Source organism: Trichomycterus rosablanca, chromosome 23 (assembly GCF_030014385.1).
Source record: "Trichomycterus rosablanca isolate fTriRos1 chromosome 23, fTriRos1.hap1, whole genome shotgun sequence".
Classification (NCBI taxonomy): Eukaryota; Metazoa; Chordata; class Actinopteri; order Siluriformes; family Trichomycteridae; genus Trichomycterus; species Trichomycterus rosablanca.
Window position 1 is genome coordinate 5130424 of NC_086010.1, and position 14633 is coordinate 5145056.

Below are 14633 nucleotides of genomic sequence, written 5' to 3' on the forward strand. Positions count from 1 at the left end.
TGATATTCAGTCTGTGACTGTGTTTTTCAGTCTGTGACTGTATGTGATTCAGACTTTATTGTATGTAATTATGCAGTATTACTTTCTGATTATCAGTCTACATAATTGATTAAGTATTTACTGAATGTGATTTCAGTATTTACTGTATCTGATTCAGTATTTACTGTATCAGCAGGCTTAGTCACTGACAGTATTAAGATTCTGCAGAATATTTTTTTACAGATTTATGATTATTATTATAACCAGCCTGATGGTCAGTATTTATATTGTATTTTTTTAGTATTTGGTGTTTGATTTTATGAAAAAAAGATTTCTGTTTAAACAGTACAGCAGTTTTTAGCTGTGTTTTTGTGCACTATGCTAACTGAGCTGCTGGATTATTCTGCACTGTGCTCCTCAGTAATGAAATTAAAGGCGTGTCTGACGTTAATCCATTTATTACAGCATTCAAATATATGATCCACTTTAAATGACAGATCGGAATTAATGGTCTTAATGGAAACTGGAATGGCAAAATGCATCCGGCTACTGTTTAAGCAGATCATCCGACTGTCCGAGACCAGAAAACCAAACACTACAGTGACAGAAAAAAGAAAGCTATGATGGAAAGGCTAAACTGAAAAACACATCTAATCAACTGTCCATCAACACAGAACGTTATGAACTATAAACAGCACCACTACTTTAGCTTATCTGTTGCTATGTCTCTCCCATGTACCCCATTTATAAATCAAAAGGGACCCCCATACAACCCAACTGACCAGACAAACCACACAGATAAACTTTATAAGTATACAATTACTGACTGTAGCCCATCTGTTGCTTTGAATACCTTGTTAACCACTGTATCCCATCTATCAATCCACAAAGACCCCTCATAGGCCCCTACAGACCATACATTACTTGGCTGATGAACATTTTCAGTACTGCACGTACACTAAAACAGTTGTAACATGGTGTGTGTTGTACTGGTGTACAACACGTGTAGCAGGTGCAGCAGTGTAATTAGGATTTTAACACAGGGGAAGTAGGAAACTACAGCCTCACTGCCTGCTTCAGGTCTGAATTGTGTAAAACAGTGACGTTTTATAATCATCCTTCTAGTGTGTTGACAGGGTAACATAATTTCAGAGAAAAGAAACATTTGGAACATCTGACAGTATTTTAACAGATGAGATTTAATCTCTAATGATTGGGTGTGTTCTTACGGAGCATACTCCTCTATTTAGCTATTCAGGGCAGCATAATGCTACACATCTGCACCCCATCCACCATTCGTCCAGACCACAATTAGCCCTCCAGATGCAGAAAAGGACACAGTCCCCTCCCTCTGACCTCAAATCTCCGGTGTCATCCCATGACCAGACAGCCCAGAACACCCAGAGCCTGAAAACAGCAACCGAACAGTCAAAACATGTCTTTCCAGTACTGACTCTGCATCCCACTTCCTTCTGGGACCCAAAATATGTTTGACGCCCTCCGCCCCCTCTATCAGCACTGAGCTGAGGACAGGAAGGGGGCGTTAGTCTAGCACGTAACAGTAGCTGGAAATAGATGGGTATATTTGCAGATCTAATGCTAGCTTTCTGTTTAAAGAGCAGTCTCTGAGGAGAGCTGCACAAACACTCAGCACTCTGTGTTCAGTAAGTAAAGAATCCGATCAGTACTGAATACTGAGCTAAAAGAAGCTTTTAGATTTGAATTGAATTCATTATCATAATAATTACTGTAATAACTGTCAGTTCTATTAAAACTCTGCCACCTTGTTGGCTCTACCATGTCTCATTTAAAGTGTGTGCAGGGTTCAGAGCAATAAATCTTGTGAGAATATTGTTGTTACTATTGAGCTCGACTAGGATGAACACAATCATGTGAAAAATATATAAATATTGCAAATAATTACACAAAATTTCCATTAGTAATTATGACCGAGCTCAGGTGTTTCTTCTATACCTCTTCGCTTATTGTTCATTAAATAAATGATATGCTTTTGACTTTGTAGTAACAGTTTGGGAAGGGCCCTGTCCCAGCATGACTACGCCTCTGTATAAGCATTGCCAGAAAAATAAAGCCACATTGAGGGATAACTTCATATAAATGCCTATGGAACGGGAAAGGAACATCCAACCTCATATGCATGTGTCCACATACTTTTGGACATATTGCATACATATTGTTAGGCAAAACAGTGGCTCGGTGAGTAGCACTGTCGCCTCACAGCTAGAAGGTCCTGGGTTCGATTCCCAGGTGGAGCAGTCTGGGTACTTTCTGTGGGGAGTTTGCATGTTCTCCCTGTGTCTGTGTGGGTTTCCTCCAGGAGCGCCGGTTTCCTCCCACAGTCCAAAGACGTGCAAGTGAGGTGAACTAGAGATACAAAATTGTCCATGACTGACTGTGTTTGACATTAAAAACTTGAACTGATGAATCTTGTGTAACGAGTAACTACCTGGGCAGACACACAAACACATTCACACCTTAACACACACACACACACACACACACACTTAAGGGCAATTCTGTATCTCCAATTCACCTCACTTGCACGTCTTTGGACTGTAAGAGGAAACCGGAGCTCCCGGAGGAAACCCACACAGACACGGGGAGAACATGCAAACTCCACACAGAAAAGACCTGGACTGCTCCACCTGGAAATCAAACCCTGGACATTCTTGCTGTGAGGCGACAGTGCTACCCACCAAGCCACCATGCCGACATGCTTGGTAAACTGGTAAGCATATTTTGATGACGGTCATATAAGCAGGATATATAGACCACTGCAATAATATGAATATATATATAATATATAATATAACACAACTACATTTATTGCCAAAACAATGTATTGATCTGGTTCTAGTGAAAGTGGAGTTCCTGTAAGCTGCTGGATGTCAACAGATTTATACTTCCTACACAGTCGCTTAATAATATCAGATATAAAACTGCACCATAAGAAGAACAGAGAAGCAGCAGCATCACTGATCCCAGGAACCAAACGTGAAATTAAAGTGCCCGGCTGAGCCAGTGTTGAATGAGGCGGGCAGATCGAAAGTGTGTGTGTGTGTGTGTGTGTGTGTGTGTGTGTGTGTCACCTCCGGGCCATCTGCAGCTTACCTACGCTACACTGGCCATGCTATACGAGGCCTGGATGATGAGACCCAGCCTCTGGGGAGTAGGACCCAATATAGAACTAAAACCCTGTAGCACGTTACTGACTCAGGCTAGTGAGCAACACACCCACGCAGTCACCACGACCGGGTGTTTAAGCACATCTCATTGCACTCTGCTCTCCTGCAGCATTTCAAAGAGGTGCTGGAGAGTACGGAGCTGTTTCATCATTTATAGCAACTCACCCAGGAAACAGACGTTGGATATGATCCTGATGGCTGCTGGGACGGGAACATACTGAGACTTCTAATTATAACCAAAACATTTACAATCAGAAATTTTAATCGTTCAGTTTTAAATATACCTCTCATTTTGGCTGATATTTCATAAAACAGTCCAATAATACAAAACATTAAATGCATTTAATCTACATGTGCCTCCTAATCCCTTTATTTTCCCTTCATGGCCAAAAGTATGTGGACCCCCATCCTTAATATTGAGAGCACTGAAGTTCTGTTCAGAAATTAGAACTCGCAAGTTAGTGAAAATGAATACACTCACTCACTCACTTTCTTAACCGCTTATCCAGTTAGGGTCGCTGGATTGGGTTGGGGTGCTGGAGCCTATGCCAGCTTTTCAATGGCACACAGTAACACCCTGGACGGGGCGCCAGTCCATCGCAGGGCAGACACACATACACAAACACATTCACCTATAGGGCAATTCAAATTCTCCAATTAACTTGACTGCATGTTTTTGGACTGTGAGAGGAAACCAGAGCTCCCGGAGGAAACCCACACAGACACTGGGAGAACATGCAAACTCTGCCCCGCCTGCAGATCGAACCCAGGACCTTCATGTTGTGAGGCGACAGTGCTACCCACCGAGCCACCGAAAATGAAAACATGACAATAAATTGTAATAATAATAATAATAATGATGATGATGACTGGGACACCTGTAATAATACATACCACAGTCTTATTTTAAAGCTTATTTTAAAGCTGATTAATGGGACTTTAAGTATTTGGTAATAATAATATCACACACGAATCACTTTGTCAAGTCAAAAGTAATTTAATAAGAATTAAATTAGTGGTTATTTTTTTACCGTCAATCCACAATGACTCACAAATAATTCCAATTTACCCCTGGACTAATAAAAATGTTATGTTTTACATAATTCTGAACTAACTGACTTGCATTTTATTTAACACCAATGCTACGTATTGCACCTTTAAATTAAGCACATTAACCTGCAGCTCCACCTAGTGGTCACAGGTGGGTTCTGACGCACCGGACGCACCAGTTTCAGAAGGATAAATCAAAATACTTCCCAGTTTTTGGAGTCAAAGTGTTTCTTTAATTGACTTTGACAAGTAAGTCTAACTTGAAATAAGAACAGAGCTCTGGGCTGTGTGCCAACACTGCAGGCGTGACCTCGCCCAGTGTTAACCAACACCGTGAACGCAGTGGTAATTAAAACTGACCTTCCTTTCCATTTAGCCTCACCCTCAATCTCACCCTCGTCCTGTCTTCGCTCTTGGGTTAGTGTAGCATTAAATCCTAAGTTTCTATGTCAGTCATACACACATCGACACTCACCGTAAGTCAAACCCAAAATTTCTTTTAATGGTCTAAAGAACAGATCATTGATCAGGAAAGTGTGAAGAAGCGAGTAAATGCACCTCTGAGACCTGAGCCATCATTTTTTCGCTCATCACTGCTCATTGATGCAGTGTGTCGGGTGCAAGCATTTTTAGTCAGGGGACTTAAACATTGTGAGTCTATTAGAAAAACCTTCATAACCTGGGGAAACTGAAAACAGCAACTGGCAAATGGGCAACTGGCAAGAGATGGGTCACGACTAAACCCCAATGCTGCCAAAAGCGGCTTCCCTCTTACTGTAAATGTCTGAAAAAAAATAGTGTTCTTGTACACAAAGATGAAATCCACAAAATACACAACTGGCTGTGTCTGAGGGAAGGTCAGATGCAGTTATGCAATCAGAGTAGGTTTGGAACTCTGCAGTTAATGAGACAGCAAAGCGACTTTCATGCACTATGCGCCGCAGCTCTGTAACTTTACACGGTCCGCCACTTTTTAATAATACCACTCACAGCTGATCATGGAATTTCACACACTCACTGTTGAAATAGTGGCGTCCTGTTACAGCACCACACTAAAATTCAGTGAGCTCTTTAGAACGACCCGTTCTTTTACAAATGTTTATAAAGGCAGGCAGCATGGCTGGTGTTTGATTTCATACACGTAGCAATGACTGAATAAAACACCTGAATTCCGTGATGGGGTGCGACCCGAAACTTTTGTCCATATGGTGTATTTATTCAATCTGAGCTCCTGTCATGCTCTTGACCATATCAGCTATGTGAATTGCACTTTGACACACTTTTGGACAGTGGTAGCCTAGTGGGTAGAGCTTTGGGCTATCAATCGAAAGATTGTTGGTTCAAATCCAGGCTATGCAGCCACTGTTGGGTCCTTCAGCAAAGCCCTTAACCCTGTCTGCTCGGGGGCGCCGTACAATGGCTGACCCTGCACCGTGACCCCAGCTTCCAAACAAGCTGGGTTATGCGGAAAAAGAACTTCACCATACTGTACACGTGCAGATGTATATATGAAAAATAAAGGCGTTATTCTAACGGTATGGGCCCACGTACATGATTATAACAAATGGAAAGTTTTCCCTTTTTAAAGCTCCCGTCTTGATTGGCTTGACATTTACATTTTCAGCATTTAGCAGAAGCTTTTATCCAAAGGGCAGTGATAGCTCAGTGGTTAAGGTACTGGACTAGTAAACAGAGGGTTGCCGGTTCAAGCCCCGCCACCACCAAGTTGCCACTGTTGGGTCCCTGAGCAAGGCCCTTAACCTTCAATTGCTCATCGTGTTCAGCTCACTGTGTAAGTCGCTTTGGATAAAAGCGTCTGCTAAATGCTGAAAATGTAAATGTAATGTAAAGCGACTTACAGTACTTTGACAGAATATTGTCTAAGCAATTAAGGGTTAAGGGCCTTGCTCAGGGGCCCAACAGTGGCAACATAGCAGTGGTGAGGCTTGAACCAGCGGCCTTTCGATTACTAGTCCAGTACCTTAATCACTAGGCTACAACTGCCTATACACGATGCAAAAGATCCACTTACTGATATAAGAACAGATAAAGGTGTAAAATGCTGTTTTTCTCTCATCACCTAGAATGCTATTAAATGTGATTTGTTAATCTGCCTGCGCCTAATCCCTGATACAATACAAAACTATATTAACAGAATTGCTTTGCTAATATTAATACTAATCTGTAAATATCAAATTACTACATGATTTAAGTCAGGAATTGTGGTTGTGGTGGGTTTGAGACTATAAAATAGGGTCCTTGGCAAAACAGAGAGATGAATTTAGATTGTGGATTTTTAACAGTGCAGCAATTTGATCTCCATAAATATTAAGCAAGAGCAGAATTTGCTTAAGGTTACTGATTACCTAACACATCCGTACGTGTGGTGCTTTTGTCAATAATTGTATTGGAAGGACACACTATTCGAGCATGCAAAATGGTTCGACTCTCATGCAAAGCAACTCAACCCAGCGTCTCTGGTGCTCAGTAATTTTGTTAACAAATCGTCTGTACGCTGAGAGAACATTACAAAACCCCTCATACAAACAGCAGAGGTTCAGGGCTAAACTTGATTACATATAAGCCGCCTGTGTGCTCTCTTCAATAATATATAAACACCAGGTCTCAGCTGCTCCACAATAACAGCTTTTTAATTAAAGGATCATTAAAGGCTGAAGAAAGGAGGCGTGAGAGATGGAATGAAGCAGCTCTGTGTCTTAATGGGCTTTTTAATCCATGTCTTTTGTTTAAAGTGTATACATGCACAACAAAACCTGAATAAACAGATAATCATATCACAAACAAAAGTTATTAAAGCTCGGTGGTGGAAAAAACTAATAAATAAAAGGTGTTTTTCATTTGTTCTTTTCTACATAAACAATGACACATGGACTAATGCACAGTGGACGGGCGACACCTGACTGCTGAAGGAAAGAAAGTGTGAAGTAGAGGTCAGTGAGAGAAGAGGTCAAGTATAATACTGTTTTCTTTCCCATTAAAGTACAACAATGTACTATATTATTAGAGATGTAACGATGCACCACAAGACAGTTAAAAATCGATTCACGTGTAACAATTCAAATCGGTTTACTTGTATAATGAATCGATATTCACTTTAAACAGCAGAGGGCACTGGCGCTATTCACCTCGCCTGGTTTACATCACTACAGGGTTGCCAGGTTCCGATTTTCCAGCCAAATTTATTTCTGTGAGGATACTTTCTTTATTTCTATTATTCATTTATTTATTTAATGTGGGATTCATTTTAAAATTTCATTTCAGTTTTTTTTTTTTACATAAAAAGGGAGATGTGCAGCATTGTTTTGCATAGTTTGTACCTACCTCAGAAATCAAAGGGCATTAATTTTTTAGATAAATAAAAGATACGCACAATTACAGTATTTTATTTTATTTTAATTTAAAGAGAAATAATTAAAGAAAACTTTGTCATAATTTGTCTTCAATTTAATTTTGTTTAAAAAATCAGGAAAAAAATCGTATCATGATTATTGAGTTTGGGTGTTACTGACACTTTTACTCTTATTTTGGACATATTATGATCAGTTTATTAGTTTTTATCAGTTTAACAAGCATAATATTATGAACCACATTATTGAAAAAGATAATTATGCTTGGAAGAATAAAACAGGAACAGAACAGACAGCAACAGGATGGATGGATACAGTTGGAGGAATAATGAATAAACAATCTATCTGGAGAAACACTATCCAGATAGATCCAGGAGTCAAGAGTCGGCTTAACGGTACACCCTATAGAAGCATCCCAGTACATTTACTAATGCCTTCTTACTGCTAGTTCTGTGTATTTTGGACAAAAGTGCAAAACTTTGTGTATTAGTAAAAGTGCAAACATGAAACATGAATCTGTTTAAAAATGGTTACAAATGTACAGGGGACTTAAACACTGTTTTAGCAACTGACTAAAAGAAATGGGTCACAACTGAACCCTAATGCTGCCAAAATGTCTGAATGCACTAATACTAATTCTTGTGTGTGTGTCTGTGTGTGTGTGCGTGCATGAGTGTGTGTGTGCATAGGTGTGTGTATGTGTGTGTGACAAGACCGTCACCTTTTCTAGTTCGGCCTCGGAGGAGGTGGGGGACAGGGGGCTGATGGGGCTGAGGGAGGGGGAGCTGCCAGCACTCGACACATATTCTGGATCAGGAACGTAAAGAACCTGTAAACACAACATACAGAGCCACACAACGTTACACAGCATGCTTATGGATGATTTCACATTTATCTCTCATAAACACAATTGCAGGTAAAAAGTATTTGCCCCACCCTGAATTAATCCAATTTGGAATCTTTGTCAAACTTAATTGTAGGTCTTGATTGTACTTATCACATTGTTTTTATTGTTTCGTTTCAGTGTGTACTTGTATAAAGTTGAAATAACAATAAAGCCTCTCGACTTGACAAAACACTTTTAAATCATCATACAACGTGCTATTAGACAAACACCAGAAAACACAAAACAGTTTTTAAAGAATTGTTTCATTTTAATTGTGTAGCATCTTATAAAGGCCACTTTAAATAGAATTTATTGGTTTACCAGAGTAACAAATAATTTACATGATTGTAGTTTGTCTTGCAGTTCAGCCTTAATACTGGATCAGATGTGTGTGTGTGTGTGTGTGTGTGTGTGTGTGTGTGTGTTTTATCTACACTATAGATAAAATAAAATAAAGAGCTTGTCGCCCTGGGATAAAATGTAAACACTACTGACCCTGAAGGACAAACAGTATATCATAGTAATTTAAAAACATCAATAATAATATTGATAGCACAGTCACCAATGTGCATGTGTTCTGAGTGCATGAAATAATAAATAAATGAACAAATAATAGACAAGGTTCCCACTAGCTCAGTCTGGTAAGAATTGCAGTTCTGCAGATGTTACTATAAGTTCTTATTGTTACTTGCTGAAGAAGACGTTACTGTGCTGTTGTTGGAAGATTCACCACTTAGGTCCTGGAGCAGACAGGGTTAGAGACCTTGCTCATGGGTCCAACAGTTCAATTCGAAGATTCGAACTGACAATTTTCTGATTGATAGCCCAAACCTCTGCCCACTAGGCCACCACTGTTTGATTTAAAGGCTGTGTAATGTTTACATGGCTGCAGTAATTAAGCTGTAGTTGATTATCTGGTTGATTAGGTAACTAAGGGGGCAGTTATGTTTTCACACAGGTTCTTGTTGGTGTTGGAGGTTTTGTTTTTACTAAATTAAACGATCATTTAGAAACTGTGGTTGGTGTTCAGTGTTTAATCAGGTTTGTTTTATAAGCCAGTCTGTTGAATAATCTAAAACAATCTAACACAAATTTGTACTTTTTATTTAGGATCTCAGTAAATCAGGTTCTGACTGTGATAATGGGTGCAAACACTCAACAAAGGTCATGAAAAAAGCAACAAACCTGTCCAGGAACGACGGCTCTGGAGAAGAGCTTGTTGAGCTGAACCAGTTCATTAGGGGTGGTGTCAAACTTCAGCGCAATGCTGTTCAGCGTGTCCCGCGATTCCACCTGAACCACAAACACACACAGAACACATGAACAAACCAACAAACTAAACCAACCTTGGTACAGGTTCAACACCCACACACTCCAGTCTGGTTCTGACATTTTCTTTCTATATTTTCCCCTTTTTTTTATGACCTTGTGCAGTCTGGTGACACCCATGCTGACATTGTCATTCCGGCTTGTTTAGGGTTTCTGTTCTTTCCTCTTTTTTTCCAGACCTGAGTTGTTGCAGACGCTCTGATTAACTTGCCCTATTGTGACAAGTTTTAATTTCTGCTCGATCTCTTTCCTGTCCACTTTCTCCGTTTTGGGCTGCAAATGTTTTTTTGTGTCTTTTATTTGTTGCTTTGTTTGTGTTTTTCCTTTTTTGTTGGTGGTTTTTTAGCCACAGTTTAATTCTACCCTGGTTAAGCTTCCTGTAAACTGGAATGCAGATGAATGCTGGGCTACACCCGATCTGTGCTGTTACACATCTAGAAGCATTTGTATTCATTATTATTTGTACTCATTATTATTTGTACTCATTATTATTTGTACTCATTATGTTTCTTTGTTTACGTATGCAGGTTTGTCCTTGATTTTTATCTTTAGTATGTTTTTTTATGTATTTAGTCACATGATCATATTTATTATGTACTGTGATTTTGCTATGTATTAACATCTTTCTGAAAAGAGTTCCTAATTACCAGTATGTCGGTGCCAGTGCACAGAATTAGGTCATAAGATTAAAGAGGGAGCAGCCGCAACAACCAGCCACAACAACCAGCCACAACATGCTCCTCATATCTAAACCCTTGTAGAAGCACTAGAAAACTAAACAGTAATATTGCACAAGTTCTAAATACATATATATTATACAGCCAAAAGTATATGGACAATGGACAATGAGCTTTCTCTAAAACATATTCTGAGCATTAATATGAAGTCTTAACCCCAGCCTTCGCTCCCCGGGTGACTTAACACAAGATTTTGGAGTGTTTACTTTATTAGTATTTATAGTATAACATTTAGTTTTAATTAATTTTGTGCACGTATGATTGTGTAAGTCTAATTAATTAAAATGATTCTCCAGGCCACCCAAGGAAGACAGCGGTCCCTGCTGAGTCTGGTTCCTCTTAAGGTTTCCTTCTGTAATTTAAGGTTTTTTTCCTTGCCACCGTCGCCCTCGGCTTGCTCAACAGGAGTTTTTGGTCTGTCGGTCCTGGATTCTGTAAAGTTGCTTTGAGACAATGTCGCTATACAAATAAATTTTACTTGACTTGCTTTAAAATACCTGATTTAACTAATAAATGCATTCCCATGTTTAGTAGGTCTGGTACAGAGGTGAAATCACCAGACTTTGCTGGACCTTGATGTGCAGCTTAAATTTAGTACATTGTACGTTGATAAAGAACAATTTTTATGTGATTTTAAAGCCCACAGACACACCAGCAAATGCAAAATATGTCCACATGAACGTAGCCTTCTTGCAGATTTTAAAGATGTGGCTTTCCACAGTAACGGCAAAGTGAAAAGAGGAAACGCATCCGTCTGTCATGCACACACACATCCAGACAAGCACAAACCCGAACCTGTTCTGCAGAGTGTGAGCAGAAATGGTCTAATCAAGCCAGAAAAGACTGCGAAGGAAAGACGAAGAAACAATCTGTAATCAGCACGCGGTGTGAGGAGTGGAATCATACTGGAAATAATCTTCCAGCGGATGTCTAATCAAGAAGAGAGCCGGCTGCTTCGGCATGGCGGTTGCTATAGTGACAGTGTCATTACTATATAGCCTCGTGGAATGTGCTGCCGAGCGGCGCTGCTGATCATCCGCCGGCCTAAATTTAGCTCAGTGGTCACAGTGATGTAACTTTTTGAGGCATCAGAAAGACTGTCGGGACATTTTCAGCGACCGTTTATAATTAGTGTATATTTTAATGGAAGGAATTGCACAAACCTATGTTGAAGTAGAAAAAAATCCACTTTGGTGAAATGTGATGCATCCAATCAGATGCTGTTTGGGCAGGGCATCGGTCATTCATATGGATGTTAAGTGAGATGGATGAGAATCTAATGGCGGTTGGCAGCTCACATCCTAACCTGTCTGATTCAACGCTAAAAATCTATAAGGGCAACTCACAGCATGTCTCATCCTGGCAAACTGTCAGGTCAGATTCACAGAAATACAACACAGGCAGAGCGTGAGTCCATCACCGGGCATCACACACTCACTCATTCATATGCGCAATACAACAGGATGAGGCGTGTACTGAAGAATGCTTAAAGTATAACATGTAGGCCTCCCAGGTGGCGCAGCGGGAAAAAACGCTAGCACACCAGAGCTGACATTTCAAACTCGTTAGTTCGAAACCCGTCGGTTCGCAACTCAGCTCTGGGCCGGCTACATGAACAACGACTGGCTTGTTGTTTATACAGGGAGGGCAGCCGGATAGGGACCTCATAACTGATGCAACTACAACCTCTGCTGGCTGATTGATGGCGCCTGCACAGAGCGATCAGGGTGTGGCTCTCCGTAGAGAAAGCTGATCCGCATATAAACTCGCCTCGTGCAGGTGAAACAATGCAGTCGGCTAGTCTCTGTGTTAGTCTCGCTCTCCTCAATCAGAAGTGGAGATGAGCATCAGTATAGAGGAAGCGTGATGCAATCGGGTAATTGGATACGACTAGATTGGAAGGAAAATTTGGGAAATGTCAGCATAGAGTTTGTATGTATGAACGTGAACGTGCAGAGCAGGACGTTTTAATGCTTTGATGAAGTGATAAGTCTGAGTATTTTTGGAAATGACTTACGTGCTGTTTAAGGCTGCATGGGTATTTACACATGAAGCTGTGGGATCATTGTTAGATCAACATAAACGCCTTTATACATCTACTGTACATCCTTAAAATCAGCAAAACGCTGCAAACCATGAAACCTCCTGGGCTTTTTCTCTATTAAATCTGCTGATACTGTTTTATTCCACTGTTTCATTTAAAGCCAATTCAGGACCTACCAAAAGCACATCACATCCTTCTATCTCTATTCTGCTTAAGATGAAACACAGCCTGCTTTATACATCACTAGATCTACATACAGCGGGGAAAATAAGTATTGAACGCATCAACATTTTTCTCAGTAAATGTATTTCTGATGGGACTATTGACATTAAATTTTCACCAGATGTTGGTAACAACCCAAGTAATCCACTTCCGGATAATGGCCCCAATGGTGCTCACTGGAACATTCAGAAGTTTAGAAATACGTCTGTAACCAATACCATCAGTATGTTTTGCAACAATAAGGTTGCAAAGGTCTTGAAGGAGCTCTTTGCTTTTACCCATCATGAGATGCTTCTTGTGTGACACCTTGGTAATGAAAAACCTTTTTGTAGGCCATCAATTAGGACCAAACCAGCTGATATTAATTTGCACTGATAGGGGCAGGATAGCTTTCTAAATACTGACAGATTTCAGCTGGTGTTTTGGCTTTCCATGCCTTTTTGCACCTCCTTTTCTTCATGTGTTCAATACTTTTTCCCTGTGTCATTTCACTTTATTACACATAACTTAATTTTTGGACTTGTTTTGACTTCTTTGTATGTGTGGATTACTTGGGTTGTTACCAACATCTGGTGAAAATTTCATGTCAATAGTCCCATCAGAAATATATTTACTGAGAAAAATGTTGATGCGTTCAATACTTATTTTCCCCGCTGTACATTAGGTACGTTTTACATGAATAAGGGTAAATTAAGGCATGACGGATGAAATCGATATGTAAAGGGATGAGAGGCCCTACCTAATTTACGACGGTGAAATGAGCCGTTTTACGTGTAATATGCAATTTGCTGTGAAATTCAAACTTCAAGGTTTGTGTTCAGCAATGTAACATTTTTCATTCCCATAGCATTCAAGTGCTTCACGTTTACTGGTTAATTTGAACTATGAGACGTCCTAGCAATCCTACGGCAATTCAGTTAGCAATCGTTTAGTCCCAGATGTCGAAGTGTAAAGCAGCTAAAAACACGACTTGGTTAACTGAGTTTGAATTCACTACCAACCAATTCAGTGGACGCAGAGGATGAAACATGAAGCCTCACACCGTCGCTGCATGTTCTAGGTTTACATTCAACCATTAAGGTAGATGTGCTGTGTATTGTAGCTTCCATTTATTTTATAATTCATGAGTGTTATTTTTTTTATTTTCGAGTTGTCGAGTTCATATACTTGACAGGCACTTTGCACGGAGGGCCACACCCCCATCAGCATTATTCCTCAGCCCTGTGCAGGCGCCATGAGCCAGCCAGCAGGGGCCGCAGTCGCACCAGTTATGAGGACCTATGATCCGACTTTCTTACCCTCTTACCCTGAACAACAGCCAATCGTTGTTCATGCAGCCGCCCAGCCTAGTCGGAAAGGCAGAGCTGAGGGCCCTATTCATAAGGGTAAAGTAATTTTAAAAGTTACTGTCAAATAATTATTACTATGGATGCCAAACAAGAGTTTAAAGAATCAGGCATGCAGCAGTACATACGTCATTCTGGGCACTTGGTGTTTCACATAACTTGACGAGTAAGTGCGAGTAATTGTGCAGCTAAATAGTATTCTTTAATTATGGCTGTTGTACAGAAAAAAAAAAAAAAACATACACAATAACAATAAAAAAAAACAATATTCAATGCTTTTGTATGAAGTTTGTCCACCATGAGCTGACAGAACAGTCTGAGCAACTGAAGGTTAGATTAGATCTACTCGTCTTCATGAAAGCTTCAGAGGAAAAGAGAAGTATATTTCTAACACTTTACTCAACACTTCCGCTGGAATAACAGTCTCTCAGTGCCATGTCATGCAGAGGCACCGTCTTCATGCGGC

The 14633-nt window shown here is 40.1% G+C and overlaps 1 protein-coding gene across 4 annotated transcripts in view; it reads right to left on the bottom strand.

The window, feature by feature from the left end:
- oxr1a (oxidation resistance 1a) overlaps positions 1 to 14633 on the bottom strand; it is a 143874-nt gene that overhangs the window by 31885 nt on the left and 97356 nt on the right. For 3 of the 4 annotated variants that reach the window (XM_062985921.1, XM_062985919.1, XM_062985920.1), the window contains 2 exons: positions 9675 to 9782; positions 8325 to 8432 (listed from right to left, as the gene is read on the bottom strand). The exons of the other annotated variant lie outside the window; for it this stretch is intronic. In XM_062985921.1, coding sequence (XP_062841991.1) covers positions 8325 to 8432; positions 9675 to 9782 — 216 coding nt within the window. The remainder of the gene's footprint in view (positions 1 to 8324; positions 8433 to 9674; positions 9783 to 14633) is intronic. 4 annotated transcript variants of the gene reach the window in all.